Source organism: Lutra lutra, chromosome 4 (assembly GCF_902655055.1).
Source record: "Lutra lutra chromosome 4, mLutLut1.2, whole genome shotgun sequence".
In the NCBI taxonomy this organism is placed as follows: Eukaryota; Metazoa; Chordata; class Mammalia; order Carnivora; family Mustelidae; genus Lutra; species Lutra lutra.
The window spans coordinates 142135972-142154805 of record NC_062281.1 but is presented as its reverse complement, the minus strand read 5'-3'; the positions used below and the strand labels follow the sequence as shown (position 1 = coordinate 142154805).

At 34.6% G+C, this 18834-nt stretch overlaps 1 protein-coding gene across 9 annotated transcripts in view; it reads left to right on the top strand.

The window, feature by feature from the left end:
- The window catches only part of MIER1 (MIER1 transcriptional regulator), a 63189-nt gene that overhangs the window by 39714 nt on the left and 4641 nt on the right, over positions 1–18834 (top strand). For all 9 annotated transcript variants that reach the window (XM_047725360.1, XM_047725358.1, XM_047725362.1 and 6 more), the window contains 6 exons: positions 523–595; positions 7038–7189; positions 8119–8200; positions 9316–9410; positions 12614–12741; positions 17263–17402. In XM_047725360.1, coding sequence (XP_047581316.1) covers positions 523–595; positions 7038–7189; positions 8119–8200; positions 9316–9410; positions 12614–12741; positions 17263–17402 — 670 coding nt within the window. The remainder of the gene's footprint in view (positions 1–522; positions 596–7037; positions 7190–8118; positions 8201–9315; positions 9411–12613; positions 12742–17262; positions 17403–18834) is intronic.

Here is an 18834-nt window from a genome sequence, read left to right as displayed (position 1 = left end):
TGAAACACTATTTGCTGAGTCCCATCCCTGGAGTTTCTGGTTCAGTAGGTCTCAGGTAGAACCTGAGCATTTATATTTCTAACAGTTTCCCAGGTGACCTGATGATGCTGACCATCATAGTTTAGATTGTAAGTATCTTACAATCTAAAGTCCATAGTTTAGATTTTAAGTATCTTAAAGGACCTGAATTGGATTTTCTATTTTTCAGGGTGTTTGCAGTTATCTTAATTGAATAAGAATTCATTTTTACTTCTTTTTCTCCTTATTTTGAAGTAAAAGTTTGTATTCATTGTGTATATTGCATTATACCCCATTATTACTACTGTTTTCATCCAATCATATCCAAGCTCTTATCTATTATTAACTCATTCATCCTCATAATACTCCTCTGAGGTAGTTAATTGGTTGTGTCTTTTATGACAGAGAAACCATGAACAAACCCAGGAAGATGATAAAACTAGAAAATGGATATAAAATCTGTGTTACTAGATCTTACTAATGTGTCATGTTATTTTTAAATAGGAGATTATGGTGGGCTCCATGTTTCAAGCAGAGATTCCAGTTGGCATTTGTAGATACAAAGAAAATGAAAAAGGTGGGTTATTAATAAAGTTATACAGCTTGCATTCATGCTTTTGAAGTGATGAACTGTTACTTTATCATGGAATAAGATCATGACAATTTGTTACCCTATTGATTTATGAAAGAGGACTCTTCATTATTTCTATAAGAAGAAATGTTTACTGTTTTTTCCAGTTTGTCCATAGAAATCTAACAAGAAAAAATGAATGCCTTTTTGATACTGAGTAACTTAAAACATCCCAGCTTTTTCTTTTTTTTTTATATATTTTAAATAATAGCCTTTTATAACCTGTATAATTTAAATTTAAAAGTTATTTTATGTCAAGGGAAGTTGTTAGGTTTCAAAAAAACTCAAGTAAACAATGATATAAAAAGCTTACTTTAAGCGTTGAAACTTTTACTAAAATTGAGTACTTTATTTATTTGTAAAATAATTTGGGAAACAACTTCTATACTTTTACATAATTTTTCCATCATTTTATCTAAAAATTGTAAGGTAAGTCATAAATACTTAAACTTCCAGCAACATAAAATATTTGAGGACTTTTTTGCTTTGGGTGAGTTCCAGAAAGAATGTTCCAGAAAGAATGTTGTGTGTGTGTGTGTGTGTGTGTGTGTGTTTAAGGAGTTCATGTGTAGTATGAGATCATTCAGTGCTAGAAGTGTTTCTTCATTTCTTTTATTTCAGTTGTTTTCTTCACATTTCAGTTTACGTAGGCAGAGCCTTTCAAAGTTGTAGAATTCTTTTGTTTGTTTCCTTTTTAATATTCCTCTAAAAACTTCCTTTATGTATTAAGTGTGTACCTGCTTTCAGGGAAGTAGTAGATAGAGACAGTAAAGGAACAGCACAGGCCAGTAAATTCTAGTGATACAAAAATGTTTTAACACACCAGTAATAACTTGTGCTTTCAAGTTAATTCCTGCAACATACAGGAACATTAAAGGTACCTATATGGAATGATTTTGTTATATAGTGAAATTTTCTGCATATGTTTTGTCAGTATATTGTAATTGTGTGCAAAAATAAGTGAACCATTGGCATTTGTATTTATTTTTGTCATTGAATTTTAAATACTATGCTTTCCTTATATGCTATATAATGATTAGCACATGTTCACCATGGAGTTCTTTCTCCAACTAGAGAACTGAAAGTTAGACATTAGTTCTAATTTATGAAATTTTTTAAAAGTTTTGACTATGAAAAATAATAGTGTCTATCTTAGAAAATTTTGTATTTTGTAGGTGGGTAGGAAAGTATCTTGGTTTTATATGTGGCAAGTTAGTGTTAGAGCTAAAGGTAGTTTTACTTATCTCTTAATATGTTTTGTTTTATTTTAACATGTTTGTATTGTCAGATGTCACAGTAAATGATCAAGATCTCTAATTTTCAGTGTTTTAAATTTTGGTTTAATGCTTTCAGTTTTATTATAATTTTAGAAAGCAGTTGTATACATAATTTTTTTTTTCCAGGAAAGGTATGATTTGTGATGCTTTCTTACCATATGAACTTAAACATTTTAGATTGTGTGAGGATCAGAGTAGGTTTAGCAGGTGATACTACATGGGAGGGGTCACTGTGGTAGAGGGACTTTCCTCAGTTTTGTATTTCTACGAATTCAAACTTTTGTCATGATACCCAGAATTTGTCACCACTTAGGATACCCTGTGCAAACAAACCAAACACGTGTGAAACTTAGGTAAACTTAACCATTGGAAAACAACTGTTAAAGGGATATTGATGATTAGTGCATTCTTTCCCTTACAGGATAGAGTTTGTTTCATTGGTTTGGTGAGCACACATTCAAAAAGGAGAGTATTCGATTTGAGTGATTTTGATAAAAATGCCATAAAACTAATATACTTTATACCTTCACTGTAGGAATTACTTGACACAAATGGACTGGAATTTTTTCACTGATAAAGGAAGCCCTATTACTGAGTATCCTGGAAAGATATTGATAGATTTTTTTCCCACCTGATTTCTTTTTTTACTAGACTCCATGCAGCTTATATATTCCTCATCAGTTATCACTTCTGTTTCAAACAATGATATAAATAAGATTTGTTACAATTGTGTTTGAGTCCTTTTCCTTTGAACCTTTATTACACAGTCTCAACTATACAATTTCCTAAATTTATGTAAATTAGCGCTTAAACTCAAAACTATATTATAACCATTTCTTTATTCATTTTTATATCCTTAATACCTAGTATGATTCTGTTACATAGATAGTAAACATTTGGTGGCTGAATTATTAGGTAGGTGCAGAATAATGTTAACAGAACTGATATGGAGCCATTAAACTTCAATCAGTACATAGCCATTGGGCCTTGGACATGTTTACTTAGCTTCTTTTTCTCCTCATCTATAAAAGAGCATTATTTACAGAGCCTGTTAGGAGGATTTACATGTGATGTTTTTATGTGTCACTTTAACAGCATCATGTCTGGCACATAGTAAGTGCTCAGTGAGTGGCCTTAATGTTCAGTGGATGATTACTCTTACCAAATTATTTAGGTATAATTATTATTATTCAGATTTTCAGAAAGCACTGGTTTATGCTGTTTTACTTAAAAGTGGCAAAAGCGCAATTCAGTTAGCTTCAGCAAAAAAGAATCTATCTACTGCTTAACTGGAAGGTTCTGGGTGGCTTCAAATATAACTGGATTTCAGGTTATTATTATATCAGCTGTCCCTCCCCTTTTTCTCTTTTGTTTATTGCCAGACAAGCTAAGATGGCTCCTGGGAGCTCCTGGCTTACACTTTACACTGTCCTTGTAGCTAGAGAACCCACAAAAATGAGAACTTCCACATCCACCTTTGTTCCTACAAAAGTCCTAGAGAGAACCTCTATTGACTTAGCTTGAGTCATACTGAGCCAGAAGTAATTACTGTGACCAGAGAGAAGAGTGAGTATTCTGGCTTGCCTTGGCTCATTTATCTGTTCTTGGGGATCCAGGGTGTGGTGTCTGCCCCACTCAGACCAGATGGAAAGGATTTAATTCCCAAAGAAGTGTTGAGTAGATGAAAAAGCACGATTTTTCAGATCTGTGTGTGTTTTGTTTCATGTACTGAACTGAACACTGCAGCTTTTGTGATAAGACTGAATTGAATGCTGATAAACATCTTAGAACCCAGAGATGGCTGCTACTCCCACTCCCCAACTGAGAACTATCTGCCCAAAGTGTCAGTACTGCTGAGGTTGAGAGCCCTGGACTAGATTGATTGAGAATTAATTGGACTACCTAGAGGGATAAAGGTCAAGAGGAAAGAGGAGCTAAGGTATTTTCTGGCCGAATTTTCATGCTTTCTTGATGGAGTTTTAGAGTAAGGAAATGATGGCTGGGAATTAGGAAGCAGTGAATAGCAAAGAACCATGTAAATCATCATTTCTAATGGACATTTGACAAATTCTTAAGTTACTGAAACACGTGTTATTCTTAGTTGATGCTGATAATGTTAAAAAGGCAGTTCATTTAGCTTATACATAGGAAAACCTCAGCTGGACAACTTAAAATGTAGGTCATTAATCATAATGTGACCTTTTTAGACCATTTTTGTTGTAAACCTCATTATTATACCATAGCTGATTATAGATTGGCATTTTCATCCTCATAATATATTGATTAGGTTAAGTTTTTACTTAGGCATTAAAAATAGAATAACACTTTTATATTAACTTCCAGTTTTAGTTAAAAAAAATTTATTCATTGGGAATTAATTTCCCAGATTGCAGAAGTTTGTGGTCTTCTGGTGGTGGTTTCTCAGCTTTCTACATTAGTTCCCCACCACCACCACACGCACCCAGTGAACTTCATTGAATTTTTTTTTTCGTTGAATTATTTTGACAACCCATTTTGTTTGTTTGTCAAGCTTCTTAAAGTGCCATAGTAAGCACTTCCCTAACTAAACTTGTGTGCTCTTGTCTCCTGAACTCCCACTTACTTGTAATCACATGTGAATTATATGGGCCATCATATATTTGTTTTTCCTTTTTAAAGGTTCTAATGTTTATGCTTTGTAATTCATTCAGAAAGCAATAGTTTCAGAGGATGCTATTACATTTCAGTGATTGTGATCTTTTGAAATCCAGCATGTTCATATCATTTTATGTATCATAATTAGATAAAAGGTATTTGTTTCTTTTTGTTGCTTTTGTAGAGTTTTTCTCTTCATATATTTATAGATGTTATTTCTCTTCTGTATTTTAGTGTGTTTTACCATAGTGGTATTTTTCTGATACTCTGATTTCTTGGCATTTAGTTCTACAATAGACACTTAATAAAAAATCAGCTGTGTTGCCTGTTTTATTTAGAGCACAGTCAAAAGTCATATTTTGTTAGAGTGAAACTTAAGTGGAAAATAATTTGATCTCTTTCTGAAACTAGTAAAGGCAGTGGTTTATTCTCTATGGAAATGCTATTTGTTCTCATCCGTGGTTACTTTTCAGTGTGTTATAATTGTATAAAATTAGATGTTTTCTCAGGGTCAGGGTCTGGCTTGTCATTTGGTGCCATCTGCTGATGTTTGTGTATTCAGCTTAACTAGGGTATCTGTATCCTGTGGCAATCTGAAACTTACAGAATGATTCCAGAAATATCTTCCAGGTCACTTGGGCTTGTTTTATAAGCCCAATATAGGGATATTTACGTGGGAGAACACTGACAACTCAGGGACCCACCTTCCGTGTTTCTTAGGTTTTCCTTGTAAGGCTTTCACCCATCAGTCTCAGAACATAAAAGCTATAGTCTACTTGCTTCAGTGAACAGAGGCTAAGCAGAGAATAAAAATCAATAGTATTAATTAATTTAAAATAATTGTACCAGCAGGTTAGAAAAGGAATGAGGTTTACTAAGGAAAATTTTCTTGAGATTGTACTTGTATTTTAAAGAAGAGTATCTGTTTTGGGGAACAGAAAGGTAGAAGGATATTTTAAAGTGTGAGTGTATAGTTGGGGTAGAGTCTGAAACAAGGTAGTTTTATATGAAAACACCTAACATACTGCCTGATAGATAGGACATGCTTAATGGCTGTTAATTCCCTTTTTATAACACAAGGAACTTTGACACTTTGAGTTATCCTCTGTCTCTTAAATTCAGTTTTTCTTTAGCTGGCTCCTTCTTGTTGGCATTCAAATTATTGTCTCCTGTGTTTAAAAACCAACAAAACCAGAAAGTTTCTTCAACTCTATACTTCCTCTCTGGCTGCTACCCCATCTCTTCCCTTAAAACTGAACTTTTCAAGAGTTCTCTGCTTTCCTTCTTCCCCTGACGGAAGATGACTCTTCCGTCATCGCCAGTGTGGCCTGGGCTTCCATATTTTTACAAAAACAGCTCTTGAAACATTTACCTCCTTTGTTAGTAAATCCAGCATACCTGTTTCAGTTTTCATACTGGCCATTTAACAGCATTTAACTCCTGGAAACCTTTTCTTCCCCTAGCTGCGATGGTGCCACTTTTCTGGTATTTCTTTCTATCTTGTGACTATTCCTTAACTCTGTCTATATTTCCATCTTCCTGTCATTTTGAATTGCTCACATCTTAGGTCTTCCTTCTTTCCTTTCACTTTTAAAATTGTGATAGCATTTAGGCTTTAATCTTATTCTAATGGAAATTCTGATGAAAGCTAAATTCTTTCTTTAAAAAAGGAGACTCGTTTTATGAAAATGAATTATGTTCATTATAATACATTTTAAGCTTCATAGAAAAAATATATAAAAGTAAGAAAAATGATCCCAAATCTTACCACCAAGAAATAAAACCATGTTGACATTTGGTGTGCATTCCTTTAGACCTCCTATTTCAAAAAATAGTAATCATAGCTAACGCCCATTGAATCTTAATATGTGCCAGAATTGTTCTAAAGTGCTTTAAATCTTTACAACCCTTTGTGATAGTGTTGTTTTTGCAGATGAGGCAGAGAGCAGGAAGTAACTTGCCCAAGGTCATACAGATAGTAAATGGTGGTGGTGCTTTTCAAACGAAGAGACCTAGACTTGGTAAACTCAAGCTGTCATTCTTAGCTTTCCGGTGAAGAGCTATCAAATGGGGACGCCTGGGTGGCTCAGTGGGTTAAGCCGCTGCCTTCAGCCCAGATCATGATCTCAGGATCCTGGGGTCGAGTCCCGCATCGGGCTCTCTGCTCAGCAGGGAGCCTGCGTCCCCGTCTCTCTCTCTGCCTGCCTCTGTCTGCTGTGATCTCTATCTGTCAAATAAATAAATAAAATTAAAAAAAAAAAAAAGAGCTATCAAATGGCATCTGTTTAGATTGCTTAAATCACTTAGGCTATAAATATGGCCCAAGAACAAAGTTAGGCAAATACTAGGACCATGTTTTACCTCTCAGTAATCAATATTTTGGCTCCTAAGTGTTAGTTATTTGGTCAGTGATAGTGTTTTAACACAAACTTGAACGATTTTTGGCATTTTTTTAACATTATGTTTTACTAATTTAGTATATGAAAATGATGATCAGCTCCTGTGGGACCCTGAGTACTTACCAGAAGATAAAGTGATTGTATTTCTTAAGGATGCATCTAGAAGAACAGGTGATGAGAAAGGTGTAGAAGCAATTCCTGAAGGATCTCACATTAAAGACAATGAACAGGTACATGAGTAAGAAGTAACTGTTTGATTATGGAATGAATAAGTCATGGGGAGGAAAGGTATAGCATAGGGAATATAGTCAGTGGTATTGTGATAAGGTCACCTTATATGGTGATCCCACTGGTGAGCATAGCATACTGTGTACAGTTGTCCAGTCACCATGTGGTACACCTGGAGCTAATATAATACAGCTTTTTTTAACTAAAGTTCAATTTTAAAAAATACCGTAAGGTTTTCCCAAAATAAATTAACCACATATATTTTAATATGTTTTATATATTTACATTTATAGATGTAAGTGCTGTCACATTCACTGTTACTGTTCTGGACACCAAAATTCTTATACTGTTATCAACAGGGAATCTGAAATAGCTAGTGTACATACTCGCTTCGTGAGTATGATTTCAGCTAAAATAAACAAAAATCTGGTATCTCATTTTGCCTGTATATACGTTTTATTAGGATTTTTGAAGTTCCTTTGGATATCCCTAAGAATGTATAAATTAATTCAGTGTTTGGAGTACATATTTGGAATGAAGTTATCAGGGCTATAGTAGACCAGTGCCTACCATGAACCTAATAACAGCATTATCTTTTTTTTTAGAATTAGAATAGGAACTGCAAAAAAGCCAAAAAGACAGGTTTTGTGATTTTTATAGAACAGTTTATTTTCATTTTTAAATTTCTGAGGTACTGTAGCTGCCAAGTTAGAGTATTTGCTTATCCTGCTTTCTAAGTATTTAGAAGCGTCAATTATCAAGATTGAATTTGTTTTTCTTTAGTGCTCTGTTGCATACCTAGAATTATTTGTCTTCCAGAAATGATGAAAAGAAATACTGGATTCAGGAAGAGCTTTTACTTTTTTAAGAAATTGTAGCCTTGAACTTTTTCATAGTCTGGGTCACATACTGAAGGCTTTTATTTTTCTAGGCATTATATGAATTGGTTAAATGCAATTTTGACACAGAAGAAGCATTGAGAAGATTAAGATTTAATGTAAAAGCAGCTAGAGGTAAGTGTAAATACATTTTTGTTTTCATGATTTAGCAGAAATTTAATAAGCTTAAGATCTTTAGTCTGTGTAGGTATATCCTAAGTTTAATAATACTGATCTTTCTGAAATCAGTAAATATTTGCTGAATAATAAATAACTTGTTGTAACTTGTTAAGTAACTTGTATATAATAAGCATTATGGGAAATGGATTAAGACTGTTCGTTCTTTTTGGGAAAATATGGCAATTAAAATACATGATGCCTTTCAATTTCAAGGCATTTTTATTAAATATTTTCTTATTTGATCTTGTTAATAATAGCCCTATGAACTATGGAATGTGACGGTTGTAACTTTGCTTTCAAAATGATGAGACTGAGGTCTCTAAACTGAAGTACCTTTGCTAAGGCAAACATAATTTATAAACAATGAAGCCATAACTAAAATCCAATTTTTTGTTTTTGTACTCTAAATTGGTTCCCACCCTGCTTCACTAAGAACACTGTATGACATTACATAGCAAACAAGATACTTACTCATTCAGCAAAAATTGGAGGACCTGCTAAATTCTGAGGACATAATTGTGAACAAAGTCCTGCCCTCATGATGCTTAGAGCCTAGGTAGGGGGAGCTGAAAAATAGTTATGAGTTCTTTCAAGGAAAATTAGAGGGTATAATTAAAATTTATTGCAGCAGGACTTAACCTGATTTGGGGCAAGAGGCTGTTAGGGAAAGTTTATAGAACAAAGTGATATTTTTGCTAGGATGTAAACAAATTAGCTAGGTGAAAAGGGGGTGGTGAGGCAGAAAATGATTCTAGACTAAGGGAACAACATCACAAAAATCTAAAGTGAGAAAGAACATAGGGAATTTAAGGAATTGAAAGGTGGCTCATATAGTTAGATCATAAAGGAGAAAGGTGGTCCAAGTTAAGGTTGAAGAATTAGCGACCAAATCATCCAAAATCTTATTAAATACAGGATTTTTGTCACTTCATCTTTTGCAGCCATCAGTAATAGAGTTCAGGAGTGAAATACTTACCTTATTGTTATTAGAAACATATTTTTATTTATAACTGTATATGCACTATTTAGGGGAAAATCGCTTATAACAGTTTTCTCCCTCATTTTGTCAGAGGAATTATCTGTTTGGACAGAAGAAGAGTGTAGAAATTTTGAACAAGGGCTAAAGGCCTACGGAAAGGATTTTCATTTGATTCAGGCCAATAAAGTAAGTAATGATAATGTTCTCTTTTTTATAAAAAGTTATTTAGTTAATACAGATCATCTTATATTTTATTACCTTCAAATGTTTTAACATATTTTTAGGGAATTATAAACATGCTTATATTTTCTGGGATCTGTTTAGCAAGTGACTTTTCAGTGCATGATATTAGCCTTTAAGACTTGCACTGATAAACGGACGCCTGGGTGGCTCAGTCGTTAAGTGTCTGCCTTCAGCTCAGGTCATGATCCCAGGGTCCCAGGATTGAGCCTCGCATTGGGCTCCCTGCTTAGCAGGGAGTCTCCTTCCTCTTCCACTCACCCTGCTTGTGTTCCCTCTCTTGCTTTCTCTCTCTCTGTCAAATAAATAAAAATTTTTAAAAATCTTTAAAAAAAGAAAAAGAATTGCCCTGTTATGTTAATCAACTTCTGGGTGGAATCTGTGTATACAGTGTAATTACTTAAAGTTTTTTTCCACAAACTTGTGACAGATTTTTTAAAGGACTGGTCTTTAATCTTGAAACTTTAAAACGTTTTTAATGTGACATTATTTACAATTAAAATATCTTTTACATTTATTTGAGTGCTGAGTGTCTAAAATCAGATACTTAAATTTAATTTGGCTTTAAAATTTAATTTTCTGGAAGACTTATCTCAATAAATCAGCTTTATTATACATTATAATTTTATAATTTGACAGTTTTACTTAACATGATTCATTTATCATTCCATATTAATAATACCAATTATACAGTGTTGGTGTATACCCAAAAGAACTTCATAATTACTTTATGATTTATTTTTAGGTTTAATTCTCTTAAACTAAAATCAGGTGAGATTTTTAGTAGGAACTGTACAGTTATATAGACTAGAAAGATGTGTTGTTTCTGTGGGAAAGTAGAATGTGCAAAATTAAAATCTCAGAGCTTAAATGGAGGAAATTAAGTAATTTCTTGGTTTATATAAATGCCACATTTTTAGCAAAAAGAAATGACAAGGAGTGTGGCTTTACATGTTTCCTTAAAGAGAGCATCTAAGTTTTGAGTGATGGCTTGTCTAGGATGGTGTTGACTGAGTTCTAAGTAGTCTGTCACCACATTATTCTTTTTATACATCTTGATGTGATTGGTGTCCACTTAATTTGTTTCAGCACATTTAAGAGTATTTTATGTTCTATAAATAGTTGATTGTAAATCCTGTGAGTTAATTTTTCTTACTTTTATTGTGCATTAACTAGTTTGTTTATTTTATTTGAGAGAGAGAGAGTAGGCATGACGGAGCAGAGAGAGAGAGAGAGAATCTTAAGCAAGCTCCACACCCAGTGCAGAGCTTGGCATGGGGCTCGATCCCATGACCCAGAGATCATCTGAGCTTAAATTGAGAGTCGGATGGTCAACCGACTGAACCACCCAGGTGCCCCTAGCTAATTTATTCTTGATTATCTTGTTACATCAGACATAATGACTAATAAGAAATTTTGAGTCTTAGTATTGGTATCAAAAATGTATCCTACCTCTTAGTGTTGTATCCAAATCATCTGATTACTTCAAGCATAGGGAATATTCTGTGAAAGGGGTGCATTATACTGATGACTAGACACGTAGGTTTCTGATTGTAAAAAAACAAAAAAAGGTATTGTTTCATAGTTGAATGGAGCAACATTTTGGGATGAGAGTTTTCTAGCATTCCTAGATTTCCTAGATTCCTAGATTAATATAGTGTTTGGGATTCAAACACTATATTAACCAAACCATGATGGATTATCTATGGAGGGGACTCTGGAAGTGATAAGCTGGTATGAGAGCTAGCAGCAGCAAGAACCTCCCCACACCCCCAGAAATCCCTTTTTTTTAGGGAGTAAAAACTTAATAGGTAACTTGAAACAACTAGCCCAAACAGTCTTTTTACGTAATATTGAAACTAAGACCATTTCTTTATAAATATTTGGGATGGTGATATTTCAGTCGTGTAGAAGTCAACTACCTATCTATACCAATATACTAGTTACACTGAACAGAAAGAGGATAGTTACTCTTTAGGGAGAATGGTCCAGTGAAAACATTAAGACTTTGTTTTTATACCTGGAATTGAAGTTTGAATCTTAATCATGAGTTCTAGGCTTACTTTATTGAAGATTTTTCATAATATTGTCAACATTGTATGCCCCAAAAATATCTTTCCAATTTTTGCTTTCAGTAAAGTACAATTGACTTCACTTATGTCTATATAGAAAGAAGATTCTAAAGGAGGAGAAAAAAAGAGCTTGAGAAGATTATTTAAAAAAGAAAAAAAGCCTTGATAGCTTTCAGTCTTAAAGCAACATGGGCCAAATTTGTAAAGTGCAAGCATAAGGGAAGAAAGAAAAATGTATGTCAAGTAGTGAAATGAGGATGTCATCAAATTGACTTGAGGTGTAGTCAGTCTCACAGGACACCTATTTCGGGATTAGAAATTTATGGCTTAGAGCAATATGGTCTTGCATCCCAACACTCACAGAGATGGCTTTTTTTTTCCTTTTAAATTCCCAGTATTTTTTATATATACACACACACACACACCCACCACCACCACCACCACCACCACCACCACAGCTATCCAAGCTAAGTAGGAAAAAGAGGCAAGTTGTCCACATCATTTGCCAGTCCCATTGGTGCTGAACGTTTATGGAAGGGGAATCATTCATTCACACAAATATAGCACAGTTACTAGAGTAACTTAGTAAACAATGAATTAGAATTGGCATTATTATAGTACTTTCCAACTCATTATGGAATATTCTTAGCCTTTCTAGAAAATAAAATAACTGAGTCTGGATCTCCGGTGGGACTACTAAGAGAATCTTTTAAATGGAATTTTAAATGTAGACTCCCTAGGTACTCTGTGAATAAAAGTATTTGCACACTGTTTATAATATTAATTTTAGCTTAAATGCCACTTCCAGATGTTTTCAATAGAGGAGTGTTTATGATAAATGATAGTTTTTTAAAAAGCATAATACTAAATATCTGAAGATTTGTTGCCAGTGTATTATTTCTCTCAATGGGAGTTTGGAAAGTGTGGTTTTTAAGAAAGCTGCTATAGTGTTAATATTTTATATAATGTATTATATATTACTTAAGGTACATACAGATTTGTTTTCAGACCCAGATATTTTTCATGAAATACTGCTTTAAGGAGGAGATGATTCTTAAAAACAACTGTTTCTTACAGGTTCGAACAAGGTCAGTTGGTGAATGTGTAGCATTCTATTATATGTGGAAAAAATCTGAACGTTACGATTTCTTTGCTCAGCAAACACGATTTGGAAAAAAGAAATATAATCTTCATCCTGGTGTAACGTGAGTGTATTTTTTCTGTTGAGTCCTATATTTTTTGCTCTTGAATTTTTTCTTGAGAAAATTGTAATTTTTAAAATCTTTTTCAGTATGATAAAAGTTTACATTTGTTTAAATTTATCCATTTATAGACATATTTTCATAGGAATTTAGAGTTTTCAGCATTTTATGAAAGATTATGAACTACAATTAATATTGCTTGAGACAATAAATGCATCAAAGCAAATGTAAGAGTATGTTTTCAGGAATTAAAATGGATCATAACAGCTGGTAAAGCATGTTTTTGTTAATTTCTGTTCCATTCAGTATAAACACATAGTTTTAATCTAATAATACTATGAGCACAGTGAGAATAGGAAAGAGACTCTTTTCATAAGCTATACGGCTATCTGCCTAATAAAGGCCCTTTAAAAAGGAATGGAAATTAGTGTCTTTCCTTGTCCAGTCTACTTTTGATCCCAGGAACCAAACTAAGATTTGGATATGGATGGTATAAAAGGGAAAATATAGAGAGAGAATTCATCAGGTCAAATTTCATTTTCTTTTTTATTACAAAGTTTTTTGTTTTTTGTTACAAAGTTTTTTAAAGAGGAAAGAACTTGTCCATGGTGACTTCCCTTTTCCCTGATTTCTTGAAAACTTCCTTTAACAGAAATATTTAATAATTAGTCCTGCAACTTCAGCTTACTCCCAGTGAAATAGGGAGTGTGGGGTATTATATGTAGGCTTCATACAAAATGCTTTGTATGCCTGTACCAGTCATCATGCACCAAAATCTCTTAGCCTCATTCAGTCTAGCTTTGGAAAAATAAACTGTCCCTGCTGCCACTAATAATTTGTTACTTAAGTACATCAAGTATTGAATGAACCCTTCGTCTCTCATTGAGGTGCTCTAAAATGCTGATGAATTGCTAAGGTGGAATTAAACTTTACCATTCTATCCTTGATTATTTCCTGCTGTTTACAGAATAAAAATAATGCTGAATTGTGACTTCATTTGGTCAGTGTGTACCAGTAAAATTCTTAGGATTGGCCAAGTAACTGCCTTTGGAGGATATGCTTATATGCATATTTGATTGTGCTTTGCAAACTCCTAGGCTAGAGTGTTTGCTGGTCATGTTCATTTACAGGTGTCTCTTCTGGTCACTTCCCTGAAGGATCAAACACTCTAAAATAAAATCCAAAGCAAATTTATTTAAAAGAGAATAAATGGGTATGATTGCCCCAGAAATCATTGGATACTGGGCTCTGTGCCTCATCTTCCATTATTCAAAGCTCATGATGGCTAGAGTTGAATTTCATACATAGCATTCCAAATTTGATCTAATTGCTTAATGTTATAAATTTAGAGTTAATTTTTCTCATGATGATTTATTGGTTACATTGAGGTATAATGATATGGAACTAGATGCAGCTATCTGGTCTTCAGAGTTTATCTTAAAATAGTCAGTTTTCAGGCTATTCTATAGGGAAAAGCAATAGTAACATCTTTCATTTTTTTCACCCATTTCAGAAATAATGTTCACACACGAACTACAGGCAATCTGACGTCACCAGCAATAAGAACATAAGAATTGCCATGCTGGGTCAGACCCATGGTTCATCCAGTTTTCTCTTTCAGAAAGCATCACCAAGGGAAGTGTTGTGGGCTGGCTTAGTTGGTCCTCTGTGCTGTCAAGCTCAACAGGTTAGGTAGGGATGTGCTGCCAACACTTGAGTTTCTCTAATAATCTCTCCATAGCTTCTAGAAACTTTTTGAAGATCCTTGTATCTGTAACCTTGATTCCTCTTAAGGTTAACTATTCAGTAGGTGGAGTAGCTGCAGCTAAAAGTAATCCCATGTCATCTCTTTTCTCATGCTTTAAGATTTTACAGTGATCCCTGGTATAATGGTATGAAGTGAACAAATAGGGCTTTCTTCCCCCAGGCGAGAATATTGTGGTTTTTGTAGGCTTAAGTGTTTTGTTTTGTTTTGTTTTTTAATTGATGGAACTGTAATGTTTTACTCCAATTTATCCCTTTTAGCTGTGCTACATCTTCCATAAGAAGCTGTGACTGGACTATACGTTACTGCCCAAATAGGGAGAAATTAAGGTTTTCTATAAACATGAAGATTCTTTTCAGTTTGCTTCCAGGACCTCCTTCTGTTAAGAGTTGCACTTGTAGTGCACAAAACATTGTTATTATAAGACAGAAATAGGAGTTTCTTCATCTTTTTTTAGTCAAAATCCATAGTTTAGGGCACATTATACTGAAAGTTATTTGTTCATTTTTCTGTTACATTTTTACCTTCCATTTGTTCACCAGAATGACGCACATTAGCCATTTTTATGCCTTACAAACAACCTTTGCAGAGATCTTCCTGCAGATTTTCTTTTAGTCACCACCAGGAAGAACTGGTAGCCATATGCAAATTAGAGACTTTACTGTAGAAGCCTTGCAAATATTTTTTTTTTTTTTTAAAGTTAACCAATCATAATTCTGGTTATTTGAATGCCTCTCCAACCTCCTGGATGGCCCACCTGACTCTTCTCCTTCCTTAAGCATTGTGGATGCCATTAATCTTTAAGAAATAATAATTCTTTCACAATATCATTGCCATATCTAGTCAATTTTAGCTTCTTTGCTTGGCTTTTCACATCCTCCATTATCCATCCCAGCCATACCAAATTTATTTCCAACACTTCCTCATCATGTATCATGTTCTTACTAGTCTTAGCTTCTGACATCCCTTTGTGTTCATACTCATTTGTGTTTCTGTGTGGTTCAAATTTTTTACATAATTGTTCTAGAATTATGATGCATGGCATAAAGCTGAAGGGGGGGACTAAAATACCATCTAATTTAATTCCATCTATTTATAGGCGTGAAAATAAGGCCTAGAATGGTAAATTGATTAGCTCATGGTTATATACATTTCTTTGATATGTGTTTTGACTCAGACTGTTGAAAGCTTCAAGTCCCTATATTCATTATATCCCTGTATCCCAGGGGACAGTGTGATCATGTAGTTTGATATTACAGCCACAGTTAATAGTCTGTTGTAGACTATTGCCACAGACTTTCAGTAAAATCCTAAACCTTTCCATTGTTTACTTTTTTTTTTTAAGATTTTTATTTGTTTTTTGACAGACCGAGATCACAAGTAGGCAGAAAGGCAGGCAGAGAGATAGGAGGAAGCAGGCTCCCTGCTGAGCCGAGAGCCAGACTTGGGCTCGATCCCAGGACCCCTGGGACCATGACCTGAGCTGAAGGCAGAGGCTTTAACCCACTGAGCCACCCAGGCGCCCCTTCATTGTTTACTTCTTACAAGCATTTTTACTCACCTGCTCAGAAATTCTAAGGATTTGTCTTAATATTTCTATTAAAATTATTCTGAGGGAATTTTAAAATAATGGCTTTATGGGTGGTTGTTGTGGGTTTTTTGTTTTTTTTGTTTGTTTTTGGGTTTTTTTGTTTTTTTAATTTCTACTCTGTGCCATGCACAACTTAGGCACAGGTGGTACAGTGGTGAACAAAAAGACTAAAATTCCTGCCTTTGGGGGATGAGTCCAGCACTGGTATCAGCAGATTTTCCCTATAAAGAGCTAGAGTAAATATTTTAGGCTTTGTGAGCCTTCAGCCTCTCTTGCAGCCACCCAGCTTTGCGGTTGTGCAAAAGCAGTCATAGATACTATGTAAATGAGTGGATGTGGCTCTGTCCCATCAAAATACTATTCATAAAACCAGTGGCCAGCCACTGACCTTATATTCTAATGACTTTGTAGCACTTCATAGTTTACAAAAACACTTCCCTGCACACATCTTGTGCAACAACTCTGTGTCATAGATACATACATAATGTTCCAGGTAAAGATACTAGGAAACCTCAGAGATAAGTATTTTAGCCCAGATCTTCTAAACACAACCCAAAGTCACTTAATACAGCTGTCCTCCCATACCATATAGTTCAGGAGTAACTTAGTAACTTAAGGAAGTGAGTTCCCCTCTAATGGTAGGTTGGCAGACTAAGCCAGCAGATAAGCTGAGGAACTTAATAGCCTCTTTTAGCTCAGATCTAGCAGAAAGGTAATACAGAAGTTACGCAAGAAAGTTCAGGGAAGTGATTCATTTGTAGGCCCTAATTTGTCTTTCAGGTATTGCTATAGCCATCACATAATCTTTAGGAGCTTTAAAATTTCAGTCTGTGTTTGTGCAGAAATTCTTCTCTACTCCTGATTGGCACCATCCCTCTCTTCACTTACAGATCCTCTGATTTTAATTGGGCCACTCTGAGCACTTACCTATAGTTTTAAAAGTTTTAAACCTTCATATAGGTGTCTAAAATTTGCTAGTTTAAAGTCCTTATGCGTTTTTCCATTTAAATGTTCAGATGCTGGTGAGGTAGATGAGGCACTGGACTAAATGTAAGTGAAAATTAGGACATATTTGTTAATATAGCCTTCTAAATTTAACCTCAATTTTAATTTTCAGCTTTTTTTAATATAAGAAAGTAATTATTTTATTATTTCACTTAATTTTAAGGGATTACATGGATCGTCTTCTAGATGAAAGTGAAAGTGCTGCATCTAGTCGAGCACCGTCCCCTCCCCCAACTGCCTCAAATAGTAGTAACAGCCAGTCTGAGAAAGAAGATGGCACTATCAGCAATAGTAATCAGAATGGTAAGCAACCAGAAAAGTACTTTCGTTTGTTCATGATGAAGGGCACTTTTAGTAGCCCAGGTAATTTAGTTTTGGTTTGTATTAAACTTCCAGTGCAGGTGTTATAAAAATAGTAATTATAAATACCCACAGAACAAGCATACAAATACCAACACACATATATACTAACACAGAATATAAATTGTAAAGAACTCCTGTTGATATCACTAAAAACTAAGTTTAATAAAAATAAACCGTCAATAGTGACCATTTCTTTTAAGGAATTTATCCTTTTTGTGTAGCATCAATTTTCTTAATAAGTTGGGAATGCTTGGATAGGATATTCTTGTTAACTCTTAGACCAAAACACCAGCCACTTAGCCATTTCACATCAGGATTACACAGGTATTTATTAAATACTTTGAAAGCTGTAACACTTTATCTGGAAAATACTTTAAGCATTTGGTGCAAAGAAGATAACAAGGGCACTGTTTTGAATAGTTTTCTCTCTGATAGCGTAATAACCTTGAAGGATGAGAAAAGATAAAGCAGGTGTCAGGTTCTGCATTAATACCGTACAGAAACATTTCTACTTTTATCTCAGTGAGAAAAAAGCATATGAATTCTATTATGTTTGAGATTCAGTTAATGTCATTTAAAATATGCAGTGGACCAGAGATCATTGTGGTGATAAGGAAGACCTGTCAGAGAATTATTTTGATTTCTGCTTTAATTAAAATGGTCTTCCTAAGTAAGATAGTTGCCAAGCTGAGACTAATAAAGGAGAAAACCAGTGAATTAGAGATAAGCTCTGCACCTGCATTCAGATATAATCGTCTTATGGGAGGGCCAGTGGAGAGCTAAGCTCCCTGACAGAAACTAGAACAACAACACTGAACGATTATCCCTTATTCTGACCTTTGGTCTCACACTGGCACTGCTGGAGTGAATATACTTTGTTCATTTGATGAACCCTCTCTATTCCCTCACTACAAGCCAAACAAACAAAAAAAAGGGCTCAGCAGCCATTTCTTGGTTCTAAACAGGTTCAAGGGCATGTGGTCTAAGGCTATCCTGAGGTAGAATAAGCAGCTAAGGGTCTGCCCTTAAGACTAGGGCAAGAAGCTCAGGGAGACATATAATTGATACTACTTTATCAAATTCTCTCTTTTTTTTAAGGTTTTATTTATTTATTTGACAGATCACACGTAGGCAGAGAGAGAGGAAGGGAAGCAGGCTCCCAGCTGAGCAGAGAGCCCGATGCAGGGCTCGATCCCAGGACCCTGGGATCATGACCTGAGCCAAAGGCAGAGGCTTTAACCCACTGAGCCACCCAGGCGCCCCTTTGTTTTCTTTTTTAACCATTTGATGAGAATATGCAGTTAACCTAAGGAGGTATTTATAAGTTAGTTATATTCAGTAGCCCAGAAGCCATTCACCTAGGTACCCATAA